The sequence below is a fragment of the Sminthopsis crassicaudata genome, chromosome 4, assembly GCF_048593235.1.
Source record: "Sminthopsis crassicaudata isolate SCR6 chromosome 4, ASM4859323v1, whole genome shotgun sequence".
NCBI classification, from domain to species: domain Eukaryota; kingdom Metazoa; phylum Chordata; class Mammalia; order Dasyuromorphia; family Dasyuridae; genus Sminthopsis; species Sminthopsis crassicaudata.
The window spans coordinates 177219744-177246467 of NC_133620.1; the positions used below are offsets into that span (position 1 = coordinate 177219744).

General features: G+C 31.7%; 1 protein-coding gene across 17 annotated transcripts in view; it reads left to right on the forward strand.

Moving 5' to 3' along the window:
- Nucleotides 1-26724, forward strand: part of TRDN (triadin) — a 481452-nt gene that overhangs the window by 163821 nt on the left and 290907 nt on the right. For all 17 annotated transcript variants that reach the window (XM_074309957.1, XM_074309965.1, XM_074309958.1 and 14 more), the window contains one exon: nucleotides 24033-24110. In XM_074309957.1, the coding sequence (XP_074166058.1) occupies nucleotides 24033-24110 (78 nt within the window). The remainder of the gene's footprint in view (nucleotides 1-24032; nucleotides 24111-26724) is intronic.

Consider the following 26724-nt stretch of genomic DNA (forward strand, 5'->3'; position numbering starts at 1 on the left):
AGAGAGGTAGGTTGATGGTATGAATGTCATTCCATCTTACAAATAAGGAATTTAGGCTTAGAAAGCTTAACCTAGGCTTAGAGTTGTGGATGGCATATTGTATGCTGAGTCAACAACCAAATATTAACCATATGCTATATGCCAAGCATTGAGGATAAAAAGAAAGTCAAAGAACAATCTATGATCTCAATGAATTCACAGTCTAATGGGAGAGATAATATGGGGAAAAACAACAATAAATAAAGGCTATATGCAAAAAAGATATATATGTATGTATATATATGTATATATACATATATGTATATGTATATATATATATGTATGTATATATATGTGTGTGTGTGTGTATATATATATATAAATGGGAGTGGCACAGTGGGTAGAGCACCAGATCTGGAGTTAAGAAGACTCATCTTTCTAAATTCAAATCTTGCCTCAAACATTTATTAGTTGTGTGAAGCTGAGCAACTCACTTAATCCTGTTTGCTTCAATTTTTTCATTTATAAACTGAGTTAGAGAAGGAAATAGTAAACTACTCTACTATCTTTGCCAAGAAAACCCCAAATAGGATTACAAGGAATCAAACAATTGAACTATGACAAAAAGAAACTCAGAAGGAAGATGCTAAGATGAAGAAGCTTGGGAAAGACATCTTGCAGAAGATGAGACTTTTGCTGAGAAAGAAGAAAGCTAAAAAAGCCAAGAGATGGAGATGAAGAGTGATCCAGGTCTAATCGATAGTCATGAAAAACAGGAATAGCAAGGAGATTAATGGGTTGAAATACAGAGTAAGGGGTGGAGGACATAAAAAGACTAAAATAGTAGGATGTGATCATGGTATAAAGGGACTTTTAAAAGCCATCTCTATCTTTCATCAGTTGTTTTCCTTTTGTTGTTATTGTTATTCATTTCAATACACAACTATGATTTTATAGGTGTAAGGTGTCCCTGGTGAGATAGTTTCTCTACTATCAGGAAGTTTTCTTTAAATTTTTGTTGTAGGTAACTAGCTTATTTAAAGATTGAATTGCTTTTCCATTTTTACACACGTGCACACGCACACACCACATACATACACACAATGTGTGTTAGAAGCAGGCCATGAATCTAGGCTTTCATGATTCCAAGACCAGTTATCTATTCATTATGCTTGCTGCTTCAGGAAACTTCTGTATGACCCTGGGCAAACTACTTAACCTTATTTGCCTTAGTTTCATCATCTGTAAAGTAAATTGGAAAAGAAAATGGCAAACTGTTCTAATATCTGTGCCAAGAATGGAATTATGAATATTTGAACATAATTGAAATGATTCAATAACAAAAAGGGATAACTGCCTCAGTCTAGAAGGATGGATGTTAAGATTATTTTATATATTTTATAGTTATAAGAAAGAAACTACTCATACCAATGAGGAGGTTAATTAGTCAACAAGTAGTTATTTATCTCTTATTATTTACTATGCACTGATGTAAATGTTGGAATATATGTGTATATGTATAAGTGGTATGTATGTGTGTGTGTGTTTATACACACATGCATATATATATAATGAAACAATCCCTGGGGGAGAAAATACATATATAAATATTTACAGAACAAATGCAAATGAATATATAGAAATCACAGAGATAAGTAACATGTCAACATGCATGACAAAAATAAATATGTAATTCCCATTATTTCAAATGAATGAATGAATTTTTAAAAATTGACTGTTAACTGTATATCAGAAAATGTGATATGCATTGGGAGTATAAATACAAAAAGAAATAACTTGCTCTCAAAAAACTTAAAGAAGATAATATAGAGAGAGGACTATTATCCAGAGAAGGGTGAAGTTACTTGGAGAGTGAATAGAGCTAAAAGTGAATCAAATGATATCTCTATTTCCAAAGTATGGCTTATAACATTGATTTGATTACTGTTTACAAAACAAGAGGTAGAAATCAGTTGCGGAAAGACTGAGAACAAAGGAGAGAGAAATGAAAAGAGGAAAAGAAGAGAAAAGAAAAGGGAAATGATAGAAGAAAAAAGAGACAAAGAGAAAAAAGTAAAAAGAGAGGGAGAGGGAGAGGGAATATATTTGATGTCTGGATCCAATGTAAATGTAATGATCAATCAGTTCAACTTCATTTTGGGAGTTAGAGTCCCACTTGGAAGAATACATAGCTTAAAAACAAATACAACTGGCATCAAAGTGGTGGTTGTTAATATCCTAGTTATTTCTTCAAATAGAGTGTCCATATTTAGTAATGTGCATTATATTTCATATAGGTATATTACTTAAGTCATTATCTCTCAAATCTGAATGCTATTTATTTACCAAAGAGCTATTACATATGTTAGATGGGCTACTTTCCAGGAGAATATTCACACTTAAAAAACTGCCTTCTATTTTAATCCATAGCGATTAAATTATAATTATTTGTCTTCATGCCAGGACTCATTGTGTGGTGATTTGAATGCCATACATGAAATGATACAACATTGAGAATGCAAGCTTTCTTGTTTAGGGGCAGAGTCAAGATGGCATAGAAAAGGTCTCAACTTGCCTGAGCTGTCTCCCAAAGCCTTCTGAATACTTTTAAATAATGCCATAAATCAATTCTTCTAACAGCATAACCCACAAAAAAATGGGGTGAATAATTTTCCAGCCAAAGAAAACTTATAATACCAAGAAGAAATGTCTGTCACACATGGACAAGAGTGGAGAGCAGTCCATCACAGACCACAACAGTACAGTTCCAGGCCCAACAAACCAGGACTAGATCTCAAGCCTCTGAATCAGCAGCTCTCATCCTTCAGAGAGTAAAAGGGTTGAACAAGTCAAAAGGAAATTATAGGGTTCTCTTTGCTGGCACTAAGATAGGACTATTTTGTTTTACCCATACTCAGATCCTGAGTGTCAATTCCAGGGTAAAGAAGAATAGTAGCCCATCAGAGCTTGATCCAAATTCAAAGCAGGGCTCCTCATCACAGTTTCAGGAAAGAAAAGAGTCCTTGTAGTCATTCACAGACTAGAACACAGGCTAGAAGAAAAGTTAACACATTTCTCCTTTTATTATAACACCTTGAACTTACTTACAGAATCCTAGAAGTATATCTTAAAATAGCTGCAAAAAACTAAAACAAAAACAAAAACAAACAAAACAGAAGCATGAGGCAGTGCACCCTCCACCCTGAAAACAGATCCCTACTTTAACAAAAAGTTATGTCAAGAAATAGGCTAGGGAACATGAGCAAAAAACAAAACAGAAAAAAATCTGATGATAGTAAATTACTACTATGGCAAGGGAGATCAAAACATACTCAAAAGAAGATAAAGTCAAACCTCCTAACCAAAATCTCCATGAAAAATTAATCTAAGGGCATGAAAGAGCTCAAAAAGAATGTTGAAAATAAGATGAGAGAGGAAGGAGAAATATTGGGAAAGTAAATGAGAGTGATGGAAGGAAAAATGAGTTAAATGGAGACAAAAGGAGACAAAAAATAGAAAAGAAAAATCACCCTTTAAAAACAGACTAGGAGGAAGCATCTAGGTGGCACAATGTGTTGGAATACACAGAAGAGCTGCTGGAATACATGGGAGCCACCTGATAGAGACTGCTGGAGATCCAACCCAGAATGAATCTCCTCTTGTGAGAGGATGATACAAGGAGACTGAGAGGCAGTTGCTGTTTTCTGACTTCTCTGACTGAGACCAGCCCTGAAGTCAGGAGGATCTGAATTCAAATCTTGTCTCAGACAGGTAACACATCCTAGCCATGTGACCCTGGGCAAGTCACTTAACCCCAATTGCCTCAGCAAAAACAAAACAAAAACAAACCAAAAAAAGACTAAGAAAAATGTTGAAAAAGATACAAAAAGCCAGTGAAAGAAAGAAGGCCTTAAAAAGTAGAAATGGACACATGGAAAGAGAACCACAAAAAAAATCACTGAAGAAAATAATTGCCCAAATGGAAAAGGAGATATAAAAACTCATTACGGAACACAATTTCTTGAATATTAGAATGCAGCAAGCAGAAGCTAAGAACTTTGAGAAATCAAGAAACAATAAAACAAAACCCAAAAAATGAAAAATGGAAAACAATGTGAAATATTCCATGGGGGAAAAAAAAACTAACCTGGAAAATAACTCCATAAGAGAAAAATTTTAAGAATATTGAACTATTTGGATGCCATTATAAAAAAGAAAAGAATCTAAACATAATCTTTCAAGAAATTATCATGAAAACTGCCCCAATAGAGTACAATCAGAGGGTAAAAGAGAAATTGAAAGACGTAACTAATAATCTCCTGAAAGAAATCTCAAAATTGATATTCCGAAGATGACCAAATTCCAGAATTCTCAGGAATAGGAGAAATTATTTTAAACAGCCAGAAAGAAACAATTTAAGTATCATGGAATCATAGTAACCATAGAACAAGATTTAGCAGATTCTACATTAAATAATTGGAGGGCTTGGAATATGATATGCAGGAGAACAAATTAACTAGGAATACAACCAAGAATCGTCAACTCAGCAAAACTGAGAATAATTCCTCAGGGAAAAAAAATTGGATATGTAATAGAGGACTTTCAAGCATCCTGATGGAAAGATCAGAGCTAAAAAGAAAATTTGACTTTTAAATGGACCCAGGAAAAGCATTAAAAAGGTCCTCAAAAAAGTGAACTCACAGGGATATTAATAAGGTTAAAATGTTTACATTCCTACAATGAAAGATGATAGTTTTAACTCCTAAAAAGTTTTTCATCATTAAAGCAATTAGAAGGAATATTTACATATATAATACACACATATACACACATACCCAGAGATAGGATAGAGAGACAGAGAGAGAGAGAGAGAGAGAGAGAGAGAGAGAGAGAGAGAGAGAGAGAGAGAGAGAGAAGGCACAAGTTTGAGTTCAATATGAAGGGATGTTATCTAAAAAATAACTTAGGAATAGGAGAAGAATATATTGAAGAAAGGGTGAGTGAGATAGAATGGCATACATTATCTACCAAAAAAAAGAGGGCAAAAAGTTTTACAGTGGAAGAGAAGAAGGAGGAATTGATTAAAAGGGAGAGAGCCTTATGCCCAACAGATTTGGCTCACAGACAGAATAACATACACATTCAACCGGGTACCAGAATTTATTTCATCTTATAGGAAATTAGAAGGGGAAGGGGATACAAGAGTAGGAAATGATAAAGAGAGGGCATTTTAGGGAAAGGGATAATCAGAAGCAAAACACTTTTGAGGAGGGGCTGAGTGAAAGAAGGGAGAAAATAAAATAAGTAGAAGCAAGGGAAATAGGATGGAAGAAAATGCAGTTAGCAATAGTCCCTGGAAAAAAAAAATTGAAGCAAGTTTCTTTGATAAAGGCCTCATTTCTTAAACATATAAAAAACTGAGTAAATTTGGTAAAAGTAAAAGCCATTTCCCAATCAAGAAGTAATCAAAAGATAGGGACAATTTTCAGATGAAGTAATAAAACCTATCTTCAGCCATATTTTTAAAAATGATCTCACTATTGATCAGAAAAATACAAATTAAAACAATTTTGAGGTACTATCTCCTACCTATTAGATTGGCTAATAGGGCAGAAAAGCAAAATAACAAATGATGGATAGGATGCAGGAAAATGAAAAATTAATGCAACGTTGGTAGAGCTGTCACCTGATGCAACCTTTTTGTAGAGAAATTTGGAACAATGGTTACAAAATGATGCATATCTTTTGATCTGGCAATACCATCACTACATCTGTGTCCCAAAAGAGATAAAAAGCAAAAAAGAAAAGGATCTGTCCATACAAAAATATTTATAGCAGCTCTTTTCTAGGGGAACTAATTGAAAATTGAGGGAATCTCCTTTACTTGGGTGATGGCTGAACAATTGTGCTATCTGACTATGATGAAATACTATTGTGCTATGACAAATGATAATCCAATGCTCTCAGAAAAACCTGGGAAGATGTCCATGAGCTGATGCAAAGTGAAATGTACTATGTACAACATAATAGTTATCTTCTAAGATGATCAGCTATAAATGACTTAGCTACCCTTAAAAATAAAACAATACAAGACAACTCTGAAAGACTTATGATGAAAAATGCTATTAATTGCCAGAGAAAGAACTAATGATGTCAAATATAAACTAAAGCATAATATTTTTCTTGAGGATTTTTGTCTTTTTTTGTCAAATTTTGTCAAAATTTTCTTATGATTTTTGTCTATGTTTTTTTACGACTAATATGAAAATGTTTTTCATGACTACATTTGTATAACATATATCAGATTATTAACCTTTTCAATAAAGGGGAGGGGGGAGGAAAGATTGTAGAGGATTTGGCACTCAAAGTTTTAAAAACAAATGTTAAAAATATGTTTTTACATGTAACTGGGGAAAAGAAAATACTAAATAATTTTAAAGGAATTTTAAAAAAAGATATCTTGCTCAATTCTCAACAAAATGATGAGTGAACATTTTATAGGAAATCATCTAACATAAGGCAAAAAATGTGTTATACTGCCTCTCTCCACTTTCATGACATAGCGAGTAGTAAGGCACTGTGTAAGTATGGATAAGGATTGAATTTGTGTTTGCCACTTTTAGGTAGTAAACATATAATATATATATATATATATATAATATTATATTTATATAATTTATATAATTATATATATATTATATAATATATATGCATATACATACATGTTTTGTTCTACTCAATGTGTATATTCTCCTTCTTGTATTCTCCATATCCATTGCTTCTTCTAGCACAGCAGCATAACATTTATAAATAATGATTTGTTTCAAAGTTCTCCATTAGAGGACATTTATTTTGTTTGCAATTCTTTCCTACAAAGTTATATTGTTAAATCTCAGGTTTGATCATGCACTTGCTGAAGATTTTACTGTAGCTTGCTTCTGGGATCAAATATAAGCTTATCAATTTTTCTTTAAAGCCCTTTATAATTCAGCTTTAGCTTACTCTTCCAGACTTATACTGTGTGTATATGTGTGTGTGTATCATAAATATATACACATTTATGATGTACATATACATATACATACACATACACACATTTATGATACACACACATACACACACAGTATGTGTGTATGTGTGTGTATCATAAATGTGTGTATATATATATATATATACATACATATATATATGTATGTATATACATATACATACACATACACACATATTCGATTTCCCATTCTGGTGTCTTTTTTGCAGACTTTCATTCTTTAATGAATTTTCTTCTTCTCTAAATACCTTAGAATGTTTTCTTGCTTCATATTTTTTCTTAAGAATTTCCTACATGACATTTTCCCTGATTCCTTTCAACTATTATTACCTTCTCTTAAAATTATATTCTATTTATTTCACATGTTATTTATCTGAGTACAGCTTGTCCTCTCCCATGCTCACTGATAAAACATAAAGTTCTTGAAGCTACACACTAATTTAGTCTTCATATATCTATTATCCAACTTAGCACAATGCATGCTACATATTGATCATACTATAATAAATTTCACCAATTAGGAATTAATTCATTTTAAGACATTTGCTCAGGGTCAGACAGCCAGTAGGTCTGAGAAGATACTTAAATCTATATTTTTCTAAAACCAATCTTATTTCCTTATTTACTATGTCATAATTTCTTTCTGTCTGGTTCATAGTATTTAACAAATATTTGTTATTTGATTAAATGAAATCTTACCACAATTAACTAATAAATTGTGTGACTATGCATGATTCATTTAACCTCTCAATACCCTCAATATGTCATTTCAAAGATAGGAATAATAATAGCATCTATCTCACAAGGTTTTTTTGGAGATCAAATAAAGTGATCTTTGTAAAGTGTTTTTCAAATTTCAAAGATAAAAATTAATATCAGCTATAATTATTATTCTGTATTTTGCTAGGATGAATAACTAATTTGAAATAAATATATCAGTGGTATTCAGGTACATATTAAAATAATGTATACTGTTATTCTTTTAATCACAAAATAATCCTAATTATAAGTTAGCAGATAAAAATTGAATTGTTTGCAAATTGAGATAATATATTCATATATGTAATTAGTTATTGTATAAAATCATTGCTAAACTATTAAAAATTATACTTTGTTGAATTTGATTTGAGACAGATCATCTTGATTTTAAAAAAAACTTCTCCAAAAATACTTATTCTAATTAAGAAAATTAAAAACTTTTTTTTGTCTTCCAAAGATAATTATCAAATAGGAATCTACACTTTAATTGTTCATCAGTTCTGTGAATTTTCTATAGGCATTTTTCTCCTTTTCTGAATTTACCATGTGTAGTATGATATTAGATACCTTGTTTTAATCTGAATGTGCACTTCTTATTTTAAAAGATCATTTACTCAGTGAACAAATTAAAATTCCTTAGTGCCATGCACAAAGAAGGAGTATGAGACACATAGGATTAACCAGGACAATAATAGCATGCTTCTAGACTTCAGATGTCACTAAAATGAACAAAAATGACACTGACAAAGTGGGTAGATAACAAGTTCACTACTGAAGCTAGGACACAAGGACCAGCAACAAGGCTCAGGAATAAAAATGACAATACAAGGTATTTAGTTTAAAATGTAGGGACCAAAGTACTGAATTACCCATGGTGGTGCCAGGACACCAGCCAGAAGTTGAAGAACTGAGCAGGCAAACTGAATACAGAGCCAAGAAAATGATGTGAGATTAAGCAAAATTTGGAAGATGAGATGAGACCAAAGTAAAAAACAAAACAAAGCTTTTGGAGGTCAATTGAATGCTGATGGAACTTGGGAGTAATCATGCTTTTAGCCAGCCAGGGTAGCATGACATTTCCCCCTCTCTTAAATTATTTTTAAAGGGACAATAGCCTCTAGAACTGAAAACTTGAAAATGGTGGTCATGTGATTATCACAATATCACTATTTACTTATTAAGAATTACTATATGTAATTTGATCTCTTTTTAAGCCATTTATACTTGAAATGAAAACAAAAAATTACCCAAAACAAATTTAAAAACTTGGACTTTATGCTACAAATGTAGATTGAGACCAGTAAAGCAGCAACCTCACACTCTACTTGCCAAAGCATATGATAGTTTTGAGATGGCCAAATGGGATGGCAAAAGGTGCCAAATTCATTTTCCTTTTTGATAAGAATCAAATCCCTGAATGTGAAAATAACAGCATGGTTCTCATATATTATCTGATATTCAAAGACTAATTTCCCCTTGCATATTAGAGTAATGAAAAAGGAAACCTAGCATAGAGATTCAATGACATGCTTAGGGCCATATCAAGTTAGTGTTGGGAAAAGAATCAGACTCTTGATGGATTTTTTTTGTTGTTGTTCTTCAGGAAATCATGTATTTATTGAGTTTCTTTTGCATAGGTATCACTTAAAACCATGTGGTAAGTTAAAAATAAATGAATTGTTGTCCTTCCTTTTCAATAAATTGTTTTGTTTTGTTTTGTTGAGGCTTTATTCCCCTTGAGAAAGTAATATATATTTTCTTTTTATCCCCTTTGAAGTCTCACAGCCCTTTCTAATAAAAACATCCAAAAAGACACATAAGCTCATTTGCTATCATCAGTGATATTGAGCTTCCCTTTTTGGTCAATGAAAAGTTATGGTATGGCATCCCAGTGACATGTCATGAGAGAGAATGCCCATTTCTTAGAGTGGCAGATCCTTATCTCACTTTAATTAGACTTATATTCTTGAAACAGAAGCTCTCTTTTACTTTTTATGTTATCCCTAGCACTTGGCACAGTTACTGTCATATGAAAAAATTTTAATCAATGCTTGTTGTCTAACTGAATGAGTTTGAAAAACTCATGCAGTGGAAAAAAGTGCTATTTATATAGAACTTGTGGTAATGGGAATAAGAAAGTCAAGCATTGATTATACCACCACATTATGGTAGGGGATCAGGAGCTAAGGGGAAAGGATAATTAGTTCATAAGAGAAGAAAATATACTGTGTACCATGTTGGTGCCCTGAGACAAAGACCTTATGATATTTATGTCTCTGATTCTTCAAACTTTAAGGTGAATTTTATGGTTTAATTAGAAGGGTGTTTGGTCATCTAGGGTCTGACTGCTTTTTATCTATTCATTCTTTAAGTTGGCGCCAGTAAAGAAGATCCAACCCTGGAATTTTTATTCTTCTTGTTTGTTGTTGTTGTTGTTGTTTTGACAATAATTACTGTAGCAACAGATTTAGAAGAAAGGAAACTTAAAAGGAGCCGGAGTCATCAGTCAAATGTTTCTATCTATTTTTATCCTTGTTTGGGAGGACCCTAAAGCTTTATAACCAAAACATATGTAACAAACCCTGAGAAACTTGAGATTATTAATGTGAAGTATTATATATATATATGCATTATAAAATGCCATTGGTACTTCATCTATAATGTAGCAAATTTGTGAATGTATATAATAACCAATTTTGAGGAAATGTGTAAGGCACTGTAAAATGAGAATTTTGAAATTTTAGTTACTAGAAATCATAGAAATGTTTTTTCTTCTCTGATTTCTTCCCCATTGTGTGTGGCCTTTCTCTCTCTCTCTCTGTCTTCAGTTTGCAGAGATCCTAGGTTATATGTCTTGATTTTGAATGAATAACTCTAATAAAATAAATTAAGTATTAATACCAAACTTGAAAATTGCATACTCTGAAAAGAATGTCTCCAGTTGATTTAAGACAATATAATTATTGGACATACTTTTTCAATCACTTAGTTTTTCATTGAGAAACAGTGGCCTTAATATGTTAAAATTTTGTATTATCAGTAATAATCAGTGTAATTAAATATGTGATGATTCATTCACCATATGTTTTCATAATTCATTAGGCAAGTATTTAGTTTGTTCTTTGTATATAGGGTAATTTCAGACAATGCCTTTAAATATAAATGTATGAATATATAATTAATTGTTCAGTGCTTAGAGTGGATAATGGAAATTTCAGCTCTTTTTTTACATGTACTTTTATTTTTAATGATTGCTGGTCCTATGTATTAAAGGGATAATGTATTAAATATGTGTTAGAGGAATTGGCACAGTATATTTTTTTCCTTTTTTAGTTAATTTTATAATTATAATTTTTTTGACAATACATATGCATGTATAATTTTTTACAACATTATCCCTTGTACTCACTTCTGTCCCAAATTTTCCCCTCCTTCCCTCTACCCCCTCCCCTAGATAAGAGACAATCCCATACATGTTAAATGTGTTATAGTATATCCTAGATACAATATATGTGACACAGTAGATTGTGCTTGAAGTGAGGTAGACCTAAATTTAAGTCCACCTTCAGAAACTTACTAGTTATATGATCCTGAGCAAATTACTGAAACTCAATTTATCCAATTATAAAATAGTGGAGAGAAAAACCAGTCCATACTTTACATGTTTGTTTTAAGGATCAAAATAGATAATATTTGTAAAGTGCTTACTTATCACAATACCTAACACATGATAGGCATTTAATAATTGCTTATTTTTTCCCTTTGTCCCTTCAGAGAATTGTAGTCTTTGATTACATCTACATAGGGATACTTTTCAAATTAAAATTGTGAACTACAGCTCACTTCATTGACATGCCCCAGATGCCCAGAGCCTCTAAATATTTTGCCTAGAATTAGAGTTATATTTCACTTCCAGTACATAATGAAGTTTAACAGTTGAGCTCTTTTCAGGCTTTGAAAAATTCTGAATTGTTCAGAAATGATCATGCACACAGGGAAGAATAATAGGATGGTTCTGGAATAGGTTCCAATTTAATATAGCTGTTGTTAATATTCCAAATTATATCATTCAATCCAATCATGAATGCATATACAAGTGCATTGTGTGGCAGTTTAATGAGAACATAAGTACAACTGAAATGTGAAAGTGTAATGCAAAAATGAGAAGCTATGCTAATATGGGAAATGATAAACAAATGAAAGGTATTCAATAGGAAATAATAACACAACAATGATGGCACTAAAATACATTACTGATATTTCTCTTGAATGGCTTAAATGAGATTATTCTTTTTAGAATCAGATATTTTATCAATGAAATGATGATAGTTAACATAATGCCTTAAACTTTACAAATCAAATATTACATATATTAGTTCATTTGATTCACACAACAGCCCTGTGAAATAAATATAATTTTTATCCACATCTTATAGTTCATATGATCTCTTTTTTAGGACTGAAAGTATCTTTAAATGTTATCTGGTCCAACTTCCACTTATGACAGATGAGCAAACTGAAGTTCCCAGAATTTAAATTACTTTCCATGTCACACAAGTAACTGTGTGGGGAAGTTTTGAACTCATCTTTCTGAACAAATTTGGTTTTATATATATATATATATATATATATATATATATATATTATGCAACACTGTCTCAAATATGAAAAGCATAAAAATGTAAGGAACCACTATTAAAATTATCATATTTACAGAAAATAAATTTAACTACAGTGCTAAAATATATGAGCTGAAAAAGTCTCAAAATTTTAAATAATCATTTTTAAAGTTCGATTGCCATTCTTATTAATCAACAAAGAAAAGTCAACAACCTGTACTTTGCATTTTCACTCATCTTCAAAGAGAAGATTTTTTTGCATTTCATATTGTCAATAAAATGATTTCAAATACAATTTTGACATTTCATGTAACATTTAATATTGTAAAGCACTACCATAGGTGGTAACCTTTGTAACGAAAGTTTTTTCTCTTTTTTGAGGAAGTTGCTGTGGGAGCATTTTGATTATTCCAATTTCCTTCCTTATAACTATGAATATTATTTTAGTCACACAAAATTATTAATTTTAAAGCTTGGCAGTGATAACTATTGCAAACTATGTTGGTCATTTCTAATCCTATTTTATGATTTTCACTGAACGCAAACAGAAGCAAATAGAAAAGAAGCATTGTATGGAACCAAGGAGATATGAGTTCAATTTCTTGCTCCGTCACAAAATAGCTGCGACTTGGTCAAGTTGACTACATCATTTTGGGGTTCCAGTATCATAATAAAATTATGGGGATAAATTAGATAGTTTTGAAGGTTCCTTTCCTACTTCAAAATTTTATGAATATTCTGGTTATAGATATTGAATGTTTTAGGCCACTGCAAATTTGGCAGATATAGCAATTCATATACAGCCTGTCATATTAAAGAATCTCTGTAGATGGCTTAAATGCAGTTCCAATTAAGCTTCTCTATGTAATGGAACTAGTTTTTTCTCCAGCTTTGACATTTAATATAATTTGTCCAATAATTATGGATAAAGGTAAAAGATGCTTCATTTTTTTTTCACTGAAATGATCTGTGTCCCATTCATGCAAAATTCAGTAAAACTGCCTAAGAGGAAAAAAATGAATATTTTCCTACTTACTGTGAATGGAGAAAAAAATGGGCAAGCTTCATCTGATTTTGTGTGGGTGGGAAGTATTTCATAGGCTTCTAGGGGCTAAAAGTATTAGAAGTGTTTATGATCATGACTTATCATCAATCACAAATCCATGCCATAAATTGATCCTTTTTTAATGTCTTAAATGTTTTTATAAAATCTTGAGTAAAGCTTCATTGAGTTTGCAAGCTCTATCTCTCAGGTTAATTTAGCATGACCCAACCTTTTTACTTTCCAGAATATCAGCAATAGCCCTAGCCACATTCACATATTTAGAAAATTCTTTCCTCAACTTCACTGTGGTCTGTCTAATGTGACAGTAAAATTTTCTCTATGTGATACAACTTTAGATGCCACATATATTCCCATATTTTATCTTTTACCTCTTTTATCCCTTCTGTCTTTACATTTACTAGTTTTGATATTTATCCCTAATGTATCCCTATCTGTCAATACTTGTCCCCTCTCATTTTAATAATATAACATTACTGGATTAAAATCTGTTAGTTATCATAAGATTTTGGGGGAAGGGGATATAGTAGTCCAAGTGTTTACACAGGAATTTAGTATATAGAACTAGGATTTTAAACTATAAAATCACCTCTGGCAGTTTTGAGTTTATCACATAGAACCATCTTAGTGGGAATGTTTAAATAAGCTCTTTCAAGTAAGATGGATGTCCTTCATAATCACTTTGAATCGAGGCCTGTCTTTCAGTTTTGTAGAGACAATGGAATAATACAATTTTACTGATGTTAAACAGGGCTTTATATTATATATTAAAATCTGTGGAATTTAATAAACCTTACAAGAAAGGTTATTGTGATTGTAAGTACTTATTAAGCTCTAATTATTTTTTGTAATTAATTCACCAATATAATACCTTAAAGTTTATGAAATGCTTTTTCATCATGATATTCTATGAAAATGAATGGAAAAAATTACTGACTTCTTTTCTGAAGCTTTTAATATATCACTAGAACTAATAAGCATTAAACTAGAAATGAGAAGGATTGGGCTGTAGTCCTAATTTTATCACAAATTAGGTATATGATCTGGTCAGTCATTTAAACCTCAGGGCCATGTCTTTACCCACTTAAAACAAAATGACCCCTTTGTTTTAAGAAGCCTTAACAAAATCAGATTTTTTAAAAATCATGACAGTCTCACTACTTCAGTAATATTACAAATTTCTGTCAGACAAAAGCTCAGAATCAATGGGACAGCATTCTGCTCTTAGATGAATTTAACATCTTTTCCCTAGTCAGTTTGCTTGTGGCAAGTGATTTCTACTTTATAAATTGGAGAAGAGGAGCAGAAGGGGATGGGTAGAGAAGACACTTAGTGATAGCACCTTTAACATATTTTATCAAAAGAATTTATGAAATATTTATTTGTCTACTATCTCTTGCTTTTGCTTCAAAGTGAATAGGCAGATATATAATAACAGATGGAAATATTAGGGAAGCTTTTTATCAAGAGGCAAAGGAAATCTTGTCAGAAGAAGTATATTGGCCTAGGGGATGCTCTTTGATCTAAGAGGATGAAACTTTTGGTGCCTTAAATGCCCTCACACTCAGGTCATGTAGCCAATTTAAATGAATGACCCATTTGCTTTAAACTTTTCTGAGAGCATAAAAAGACTTGACAATTATTAGCCATAAGTATCACATCAATAGGATAAAAAAGTAATATAATACCAGTCTACTCTTCAGAACTTTATCCAAGATTAACTTGACAAAGATAAAAAGGAAGATTATGTAGTGCCCTTATCACTAGTCATTAGTCAACCAATAAAAGTTCAGTACCTAGCTAAGTAAACTTGGACAAGTCTCTGTTAAGTGGCTGGTTTGGACCAAGTGGTTGGTCCTTAGTTTTTCATCTGTAAAATAAAGGAATAAGACTTAATCTAACTAGATCTACTAATGTGATTTTTGAACTTCATTGATACATTTCACTACCAGGGATAACATATAATCTCATTTCATCCTGCCCTAGCCAGACCATGGCTGAAGTTTTACTTTTTGTCCTGAATATAATATGTTAAAAAGCACATTAATAAACAGGAAAATTAGTTGAAAGAATTGGGGACAATTAGCTTTGAGAAGAGAAATGTAATGAAGAAGAAAAAGACCACAACAGATACTGTTAAGTATTCAAAGGTATTAGCTTTCTATTTAATTTCAGATAATGAAAATGAAAATAATGGTTAGGAAGCAAAGATATATATACGTCTGATATCAGTGAAAGTACACACACACACACACACACACACACACACACACACACACACACACACACTCTTATCAATGAAAGTAATCCAAAGACTAAATGGGTTGCATAAGCAGGCAGTGTTTTTTTTTGTTTTTTTTTTTTTGGGGGGGGGTTGTTTTGTTTTGTTTTGTTTTGTTTTTTTTCATTTAATATCTTCAAGCAAAGGCTTGAAAATCGCTGGAATGTCTTACAGCAAAGTAAAACTCCCAATCAGAAGTTTCTTATGTAGAATGAAGACCAGGTCCCACCTATAGTCAACATTGATTTTTCAAATAGAGGTCTTAGATTTTACTTGAAGATAAGGCTAATTGGACACATGCTCATGATTTTTGATAAAATATGGAGTAGCTTGCAATTCTGAACTTCTGTGGATGTGTGATTCTGTGACTTTGACAAGGTTGCATTTGCCACTATATTGGGAATAAGTAATAGCTGATTCTGAGAAAAGCATAGTGATTGGGATTATTCAGTAAGTAATAAACAACTTTATCCACCTCATTAGCTTATGATACCATTCAGGGTTATAAAAGAATCATGACTTCAATACTATAGATTTTTACTCCTTCATTATAGATCATAGATCCTACCATTTTGAAGAGACCATCTGGGCCCCAGCTTTTTGGGGATGAATTGACTGTATTTAAGATTAAAGAAAGTTCATCCCTTGAAAACATTCTCACAATAGTTCTAGCCTAGTCAGACTTGCTGGAATTTGTGATTATTAGTATAATATTTGTTAAAGGTGAGTTAATTCCATTTTGTGATGAAGTAATAAAGGGAGATGTCAGGGGAGACTTGAGTACTTATTGTCCAATTATAAGCCATTTTAAAATGTTAAGATATTTTCAGTGTCAACTTAAATAGGAATAAAATTAGGTAGTAAGTAGATTGTTAAAGAATGTTTCCAACACACATGATTCAAATTCCAGATATTTAAACTTGAAAGGGCTAACCTTCAGTTACCAGAAATATTGACTAATTCAGAATGTCAAGGAACATATGTGATTTTGATTGCAATCCAAAATTCATTAAAATCCTCTGTGCTAAAGGGATTCCACTTTTTATTTTTCACAGTTGATTCTCAATAATATGTATCTAATTAGGGAAAGATATCAAGTTAGTCAAGAAATCTGAGTCATGGAACATTTAAAAGATTTCTTTTTATTACCTTCATTTACAGATTTTCCTAGTAGCAATCTTTAGGAAACTTGTGTTGCAATGGAGGTGTAAACAATTCATCCAAAGTATTTAAATATCTTTGAAAAGAATCACTTGTATGAAGTAATCATTTTAAAGAATCCTCCCCAAATTCCAGAAACATTTATTATTTTGCCTAGTTTGTGAATTTTTTTTTCTATATTCACTCTGAATGGCAAATCCTTTTATGAAGATTTTCAAAGGTTTTGGTGATATCTTCTAGGAACAGAATACAGCAAAACTTGCAAAGAATGGAATGGAAAACAGATGGCAAGACTCTAAGTAACTTGGGATATGATGACATTAGGTGGACTTTTATCAAAACAGGCAATATATCAAAAACTACAAGAAATTCAAGTGGAGACAATCTCCATAACCTTAAGTTTATTTTGACAAATATTTAGTGTCATTTCAGATAATTAGGTTCATTGCCTTCTGATGATATTATAGGGGAAAAATATGTATAAAAATCTGAGGAGTTCCTCTTCCATCAAAAAACTTCAAGCACTGTGACTTATTAAAAACATGCATTCCTCTCTTCTGCCCTTCCTAAATTTTTTTGGTAAATTTATTTATTTTTAATACACATTGCTTTATGAATCATGTTGAAAGAGAAAAATTAGAGCAAACGGAAAAAAAAAGCATGGGAGAGATAAGGGAAAAAAAACAGAAAAAAGTGAACATAGCATTTGTTGATCATCAATCTCCTTAGTTCTTTTTTGGATGTAGATAGTATTTTTTGTTCAAAGTCTATTGGGATTGCTTTGGATCAGTGAACCACTGAGAAGAATCAGGACTTTCATAATTGATCATTGCATATTCTTGTGATTATATATACAGTGTATGCCTGGTTCTGTTTGTTGTGCCCAGCATGAGTTCATGTAAATCTTTCCAGATCAGATTTCTAAAATCAGCTTGGTTATCATTTCTTAATAGAACAAAAATATTCCATTATCTTCATATATGGCAACTTGTTCAGTTATTCTCCAATTGATGGGCATCTACACATTTTCCAGTTCTTTGCTACTAGAAAAAGAGCTGCTGCAAACATTTTTGCTCATGTGCATCTTTTTAATTCCTTTATGATTTCCTGGGGATATAGATGCAGTAATGGTACTGCTGGATCAAAGGTTATGCACACTTTTATAGCCCTTTGTACATAGTTCTAATTTGCTCTCTAAAATGGTTGGATCATTTCACAACTCCACCAGTAATGCATTAATGTCACAGTTTTCCCACAGCTCCTCCAATATTTATCATTATTTGTTCCTATCATCTTAGTCAATCAGAGACATGTGAGGAGCTACCTCAGAAGTGTTTTCATTTGCATTTCTCTAATCAAAGTGATTTAGAGCATTTTTTAATATCTAAAGAAGACTTTTGAAAATTGTTCATATTCTTTGCCCATTTATCAATTGGGGAATGAGTTGTATTATACATTTGAGACAATTCTTTATATATTTTAGAAATGAGACCTTTACCAGAAAAACTGGCTATAAAGATTTTTTTCCCCAGCTTTGGGCGTCCCTTTTAACCTTGTTTCTGTTGAGTTTGTTTGTGCAAAAACTTTTAAATTTAATGTAATCAAAGTAGTACCCTCTACCTTTCATAATGTTCTTTACTTCTTTGTTTATTTCCTCATTGTCTATTTTAATTCCTTTAATCTCTTCTTATTGCTAACATTTCTAGCACAACTTTGAATAATAATTGTGATAATGGGCATCCTTGTTTCACCTCTGATCTTAAAGGGAATGAATCCAGCTTCTATCCATTACAAATAATGCTTGCTGTTGATTTTAGATGGCTGCTTGTTATTTGAAGGAAAGCTCCCTTTAATCCTGTGCTGTCTAGTGTTTTTTAATAGAAACTGGTGCTATATTTTGTCAAAAGTTTTTTCTGCATCTATTGAGATTATCATATGAATTCTGTTAGTTTTGTTATTGGCATGGACAATAATGGAAACAGTTTTCCTGATATAGGACTAGCCCTGCAATCCTATTATAAATCTCACTTGGTTATAGTGTATTATCATGTTAAATTGCTGTAATCTCTTTGGTAATATTTTATTTAATTTTTTGCATCAATATTCATTAGGGAGATTGATTTGTAATTTTATTTCTAATGTTTTGGCTCTTCCTGGTTTAGGTGTCAGTATCATATTTGTGTCATAGAAGGACTTTAGCAGTATTCCTTCTTTACTTATTTTTCCAAATAGTTTACATAGTATTAGAATTCATTCTTCTTTAAATGTTTGGTAGAATTCACTTGTTAATCTATCTGGCCCTGGAGATTTTTTCTTAAGGAATTCATTAATGATTATTCAATTTCTTTTTCTAAAATGGAACAATTTCAGTAGTTTATTTCCTCTTCTATTAACCTGGGGAATATATTTTTGGAAATATTCATCCATTGTTAGTTAGATTGTCAGACTTGCTACCACAGAGTTGGGCAAAATAGCTCCTAATTATTTATTTAATTTCTTTGTCATTGGTGGTAAGTTCATCCTTTTCATTTTTTGATGCTAGTGATCTGATCTTTTTCTTTTCTTTTTTTTTTTCTGATCAAATTAACCAAAGGTATATCTATTTTGATGTTTTTTTTCATAAAAGCATCTCTTAGTTTTATTTATTAGTTCAATAGTTTTCTTAGTTTCAATTATATTAATATCTCCTTTGAGTTGTAGAATTTCTAATTTGGTATTTAACTGAGGATTTTTAATTTGTTCTTTTTCTAGTTTTTTTAGTTGCATGATCAATTCATTGACCACCTTCTCTATTTTATTCATGTAGCTATTTAGAGATATAATATTTCCCCTAAGAACAATTTTTGCTATACCCCCTAGGTTTTGGTGTGTTGTCTCATTATTATCACTCTTGGATCAAATTATGGATTATTTCATTGTTTGACACACTCATTCTTCAGAATTAGATAATTTAATTTTCAATTAGTTTTTAATCTATTTTTCCCTACCCTTTTATTGAATATAATTGCTATTGCATTGTGGTCTACAAAGGAAGTATTTACTATTTATGCCTTTCTGTATTTGATTGCAAGGTTTTTATGTCCTTATACATGGTCAATTTTTGTGTAAGTGCCATGTACCTAGCAAAGGTATATTCTTTTCTGCCCCTATTCACTTTTCTCCAGAGGTCTAGCAATCCAAGGTTTTCTATGATTCTATTAATCTGCAAGGTTTTTTTCTTGTTTATTTTGTGGTTTGTTTTGTCTGATTCTGAAAGTGGAAGGTTGAGCTGCCCCACTAGAATAGTATTACTGTCTATTTCTTCCTGTAACTGCCTTAAAATAGTCTCTAGAAATTTAGGTGCTGTACCACTTGGTGCCTAAACATTTAGTAGAGTTACCACCCTTTATCAAGAGGTACTTTCCTTCCTTATCTCTTTTAATAAGATCTATTGTTACTTTTGCTTTATGAGATAAGAATTGCTACCCCTCCTTTTCTTACTTCAGCTGAAGCATAATAATTTTTTTTTCCAGGCTTTTACCTTTCTTTCTATATATATCCCTCTCTGTTTCTTGTAAACAACATATTGTAGGATTCTGTTTTTTATTACACTCTGCTATTCACTTCCTTTTTTGTATGAGAGTTCATCCCATTCACATGCATACTTATTAAAACCAGCTCTACACTTCTTTCCATCTTATTTTCTTCTGTGTATATACTTTTGTTCTCTCTTTCCACCATTTCCTTAGAAGTGTGTTTTTTTAATCCATCCTTGGCACTCCCTTATCTCCTATCACCCCTCCTCCCTGATACTTCTGCCTTCCCTTCTGTTCTGTCCCTCTCTTTTCTTACCTCTAATTCTACTTCTTTATAGTGTTAAATTAAATTTATATATCCAATGGAATAATTAAGTTATTTCCTATTAGAGTCAAAACTGATGAGATCAAACTTCAGACAATACTCTCTTCTTTCCCTTGATTGTAATAGATCTTTTGTGTCTCTTCATATAAATTATTTGCCCCTTTCCTCTTTTTATGGTATAGAACTTTGACTACCCCTTAATGTCTTTTTTTCTTTAATGTCATCACATCACAGTCCATTTATAACCGTACCCTCAGTCTATGTGATGTCCCCTCTGTCTGTCCCAGTGACATACAGTTTTCAAGAGTTATATATCATTTTACCATCTAGGGAATATAAATATTTTAATCTTTAAACAATATTTTCCCCCTGTTCACTTTTCTATACTTCTCTTGATTCTTGTATTTGTAGATTAAATTTTCTGTTTTGTTCTGTTTTTTCAATAGAAATGATTGAAAGTCTCTTACTTCATTGAAGTTCCATTTCTCCCCTGAAAGATGATGCTATGTTCGGTTGGGTAGTTAATTCTTGGTTTTAACTGTAGGTCCTTTGCCTTCTAGAATATGGTATTCAAGACTCCCCAATCCTTTATTGTAAAAGCTGGCAGATCCTTGTTTTGTCTTGATACTTGAATGTTTTTGTCTGGCAGCTTGCAGTATTTTTTCCTTGAAATTGTAGTTCTGTAGTTTCATAACAATATTCTTTGGGATTTTCCTTATGGAATCACTTTCTGAAGGTGATCAAAGGATTCTTTCAATGAGTATTTCTCCCTCTGTTTCTAGAATATTGGGGCAGTTTTCTTTAATAGAAGTACATAGTAAATAAATGATCTCTTATAGAATGCTATTCAGGCTTTTTTTTTTTTTTTTTTTTGGTCCTAGCCTTCAGGTAGGCCACTCATTTTAAATCTTCTTTTTAGTATCTATTTTCCAGGTTGGCTGTTTTACCATGGAGGTATTTCACATGTTCTTCCATTTTTTCATTCTTTTCTGTTTAACTGATTCTCACTGTCTCATATACTCATTAGCTTCCATTTGCCCTGTTCTAGCTTTTAAAGTATGACTTTTTTTTTTTTTTTTAGCTTAGCTTTTGTATATCTTTTTCTGTTTGGTTAATTCTACTTTTTAATGAGTTGTTTTCTTCAGATAATTTTTTTGCTTCCTTTTCCAAGCTATTGATTCTATGATGCATATCTTTTCTCATTTTTTTCTTCTACAGCTCTTATTTGCCTTTTAAATTCTTTCATCAGTAGTTCCAAGAAATCTCTTTGGGTTTGAGACTAATTCATATTACTCTTTGATATTTTCTTTGTGGACATTTTATCTTCATCTGAGTTTGTGTTTTGGTCTGTCCTATTACCATAGTAACTTTCTATGGTGAAAGTTCTTTTCTGTTTCTTGCTCATTTTCTTTCTTTTTCTTTTGGTATTTCTTTTTTTTTTTTTTTTTTTTTTTTTGCTTTTATGGTTGAACTCTGCTATTGGGATAAGCAGATGCTGTCCCAAGCAGGTCTGAGCTTTGGCTTTGAGCACAGGGTTTCCTTGTGTTTGCAGGGGTAGCTTTGCCTGATCTTTTCAGGAAATAGCCTGGTTTCCCAGAGTTTGCCTTGTGAGCTACAACTGGATGCTTTCCCACCAATATACTCCTCTACTGAGCCAGAAATGAGAGTCTTAATTGCTGATTTGTTGTGAATAAGACTCTCTCACTAGCTTTCCAAGAGTCTATCTGAGGTGGGCTGAACATCCTTTTCACCCCAGTGTGACTGAACTTTCTTGAAGTTTTTTTTCCATCTATTTTGAGTTGGAGAGTAGTTTCATTCTGTCAGACTCTGTTTGGTTTAATATAGTTTTCGAGGAAAACTGGGAGAGCTCAAGCAGCTTCCTGGCTTTACACTGCCATCTTGGCTCTATCCCTGGAAGTCTCCCCTAATTATTCTTTGAGGATTTTTTTTTTTAGTTTTGAAGCATGTTCTATTTGATTCTCAATCTCCCACAGACTTTATTCTAAAAGTTGACACAACTTTTGTATCAAATTTCTGGTTACTCTAGTTCAAAATTTCACTGTCTTAAAGCAAAATATTTATGTGCTCTTTTATATACATATATCAGTTCATTTTGAATAAACTTTTATTTCAAAGACAAAAACATTTTTTAATGTTATAAAATTATTTAACATTTTCCCTACAGTCTGTTCACTAGCATCCAGGAGCAATATTTTATGTTTTATGCATATTTGAATAGTCCCAAGAAACAATCTGTGGGAATGTAATGACTAAAAGAAAACCTGTTATAAATGTAGTAAAATTCTATTCAGAAGTCTTTTGGCATGCAGGATATTTTTTTCATAGCTCTAAAAGAGTGCACATGCAAATTAGAATGTTCTCCTTCCTAAGCAACAAAGCCATAGGGTCAGTTAATTCTAAAAAATTCTAAAATAGTTGAATGTCAAGTAAGCAATCAGAAAAGATGACATTTGGTTGTCACTGTTCACAGAGGCATAGGTCTACATCAGATTTTAGAAGAAATATTGTCAGGGTTTATGGAGTTAAAACTAATGATAGAAAATGTGGGCATTTCATAGGGGATCCAGCATTAGTTAATGTTTGCAATTCATGGACCAATTGGTATTGGTTAATTAAGAAAATCATTTGGGACAAGAAAGCATTCACAAATGATTGTGAGTTTTTTATACAGTTCATAATAAGCCCAGAGACTTAGGGCAGCATTTCAATATTCAATAGAAATAGGACTACATAATTAATTTATTTCCTATTTGGCTCATTCTTTACTTAACTTCTGAGCCCTTATATATGACAGAAGAAAATGTTCCTGTGCCATGAAAGAATTTTAACTTTATTCTATTACAATATCATTTTTTGAGGTTTTGAAGCCCACTGAGGAAAAATTGATAAGTATTAAATGTACAGGATTCCTCTCAGTTTCTATGACTTCAGCCTGCATAATTTAAAGTGAATATTTGAAAATAGATAGTTTTACTTGATAGCATGTATATTTTACATTAATGAAGTCTAGTAGATATATTCAACATTGTGTACATCTACAAAAATAATATATTCAAGAACAGTTTGGAAGATAACTCATCTTGTGAATGCATCCACTTAAAGATCTGACCTAATAAGAATTTTCATATTGCATCACTATATGAATTTGTACTTGTTTTGATGAATTATGCATGCTGGAGAAAATCTAGTTATTTTATTAGCAGATATTAAAATGTGTTAATTTTTTTCTGCACAAATTAATTCCTGTCATTTTATATCTAGGACAAAGTCCAGCAATACCCCCTCCACTACCCATTGGACAAATTTCACAACCTGAACCGGCACCATCAGCTCTTGGAGGCAAGTCCTTATCACTTTTTCAGAGCCTTTTATTTCAAATATACTCCTTTCTTGATCTGTAGCAAGATTTTCAATGCTATTCTCTCATATTACCTAAAAATACTATTGTAGAGTGTGATTTTCCTTTCTTAGCATTTCCTATTTAGATAGCCTAAAAAAACAAAGTATTCGCCCCCAAAATTCCAAGTAGGAGATGTACCTATTTTTGCAAAAAGGAAAATGGACAGGAGACATTAGATCAGAAACACATTCTACCTATCTAGATATTAAAATATACTTGCTAAAAGTGGTCTTGGCATGCTTTCTCTCACATATGAGACTTTTTTTTTTTGTTTAAAAGCACATTCATATGCTTTTTACCAACAAATTTGAGGTTCTAGCCATAGATTAATATGTTCCCAGAAGAATACATCCAATGTCAAGTTGCCAAATCTGAAGCCTTTCAGGCCATGAAAGAACTCAAAAAAAAAAAAAATTAAAAATCAGCTAAGAGAACTAGAAAAACAAGAGAATGAGTCAAGGAAATCATTAAAAAGAATCAATAGCTTGGTAAAGGAGAAACAACAACAACAAATGCTAACAAAGATAATACTTTAAAAAAAGAATAGGTTAACTGGTTAAAAAGACACACAAAAATCTAAGGAGAAGGAGACTTCCTTGAAAAACAGAATTTGCCAAGTGGAAAATGATATTCAAAAGTCACTGAAAAGAAATCTCTGAGAAGCAGAATTGGCCAAATGAAAAAAAGAGCACAAAAATTCACTGAAGAAAAGAATTCCTTTAAAAATAGAATTTACCAAGAGGAAAATAAGGCACAAAAGGTCACTGAGGAAAAAAAATTCTTAAAAATTAGATTTGAACAAGCAGAAGCTTCCCTGATATTAATGAACCAAAAAGCAATATAGAAATGGGAAGATGCACCAACCATCTGCTTAAAAAAGTCTTGAAATGAAAACTCCCAGGAACACTATAGCTAAATTCAAAAACTCTCAGGTCAAGATAAAAATATTTCAAGCAGCCAGAAAACAAAAACAAAAATAAAAACTAGTTCAAGTATCAAGGAAACATATTCACCACAAGATTTAGTGAATTATATATTAAAGGACTGGAGGTCTTGGAATATAATATTATAGAGGGCAAAGGATGTGGCAGTACATGTAATTCAGGAAAACTAAATATAATCTTTCAGGGAGGGAAATGGAATTCCAATGCAATAGAGGACTTTCAAGCATTCCTGAGGAAAAGACCAGAGCTGAATAGAAAATTTGAGTTGAAGATGACCAGATGATATCTTTTTAAAAAATCAAATTAAGTTTCCAAATAGGGGAATCCACTGGGAGAATAAAAAAGAGAAAGATCAATTATGTGATATAAATAATCATGCAAGAATTACATATATAGATATATAGATATATAGATATACATTCATATATAGGAGGGAAAAAATGGGGAAGGTGATAAGGAATATTAGAACCTTACTTTCATCAGAATTAGCTGAATATAGAATAATCTATACACTTAATTGGATATAAAAATCTCAGAAAGTAGGAAGAGAACGTTAAAAGAGGAGAGGGAGAAGGATACTTATGATAGAAAGCACTGATCAGAGGAGACAGTAGTCAGAAGCAAAACACTTGAAAAGAGACAGGGTGAAAAGAGAAAGACAAGAAAATAAATAGAGTGGGGGAATAGTGTGGAAAAAAATACAATTAGTAATCTTAATTGGAAAAAATTGAAACTAGTTTCTCTAATAAGGGCCTCATCTTTTAAATATATAAACAAATCAAATCTATGAGAATAGAACCATTCCCCAATTGATAAATGACCAAAAAAAAAAAATGAACAGTCAGTTTTCAGATGAAATAATCAAAACTAAACTCATATTTTCACATAAGAAAATGCTCTAAATCACTCTTAGTTTGAGAAATACAAATTAAAAAAATTTGAGGTACTACCTCACATCTATTAGACTGGCTAATAGGCAAGAAAAAGAAAATGACAAATGTTGGAGAGAATGTGGGAAAATTGAGACATTAATGCACTTAATGGAATTTAGAACTGACTCAGTCATTATGCAAAGCAAATGGGAAATATGTCCAAAGAACTATAAAACCACGCACATCCTTTAACTAGTCATACCACTACAATATTTATATCACAAAAGAAAAAAATGTTTAATGAAAAGGAAAAGGATCTACATGTAAAAAATGTAACTTTTTTTTTTTTTTCTGGTGGCAAAGAATTGGAGCTCAAAGGGATGACCATAAATTGGGGAATGGCTGAAAAAAGTTTTGGTACATGACTGTGATGTAGCTACTATTGTACTAAAGGAAATTATGATCTAAATGATCTCAGGAAATCTTGTAAATTTAGTAGGATTAGGAGAAAAATTTACACAATAACAACACTATTGTATGATGATCAATTGAGAATGACTTAGCTATTCTCAGTACACAATGATCCAATATAACTGTGAAAGAAGTATGATGAAAAATGCTATCCACTCCCAGAATAAGAACTGATGGAGTTTGAAAACAGATTGAAGCAAATATATATGTGCATATATATGTGTGTGTATACATATATACTTATACATGTGTGTATGTATGACTGT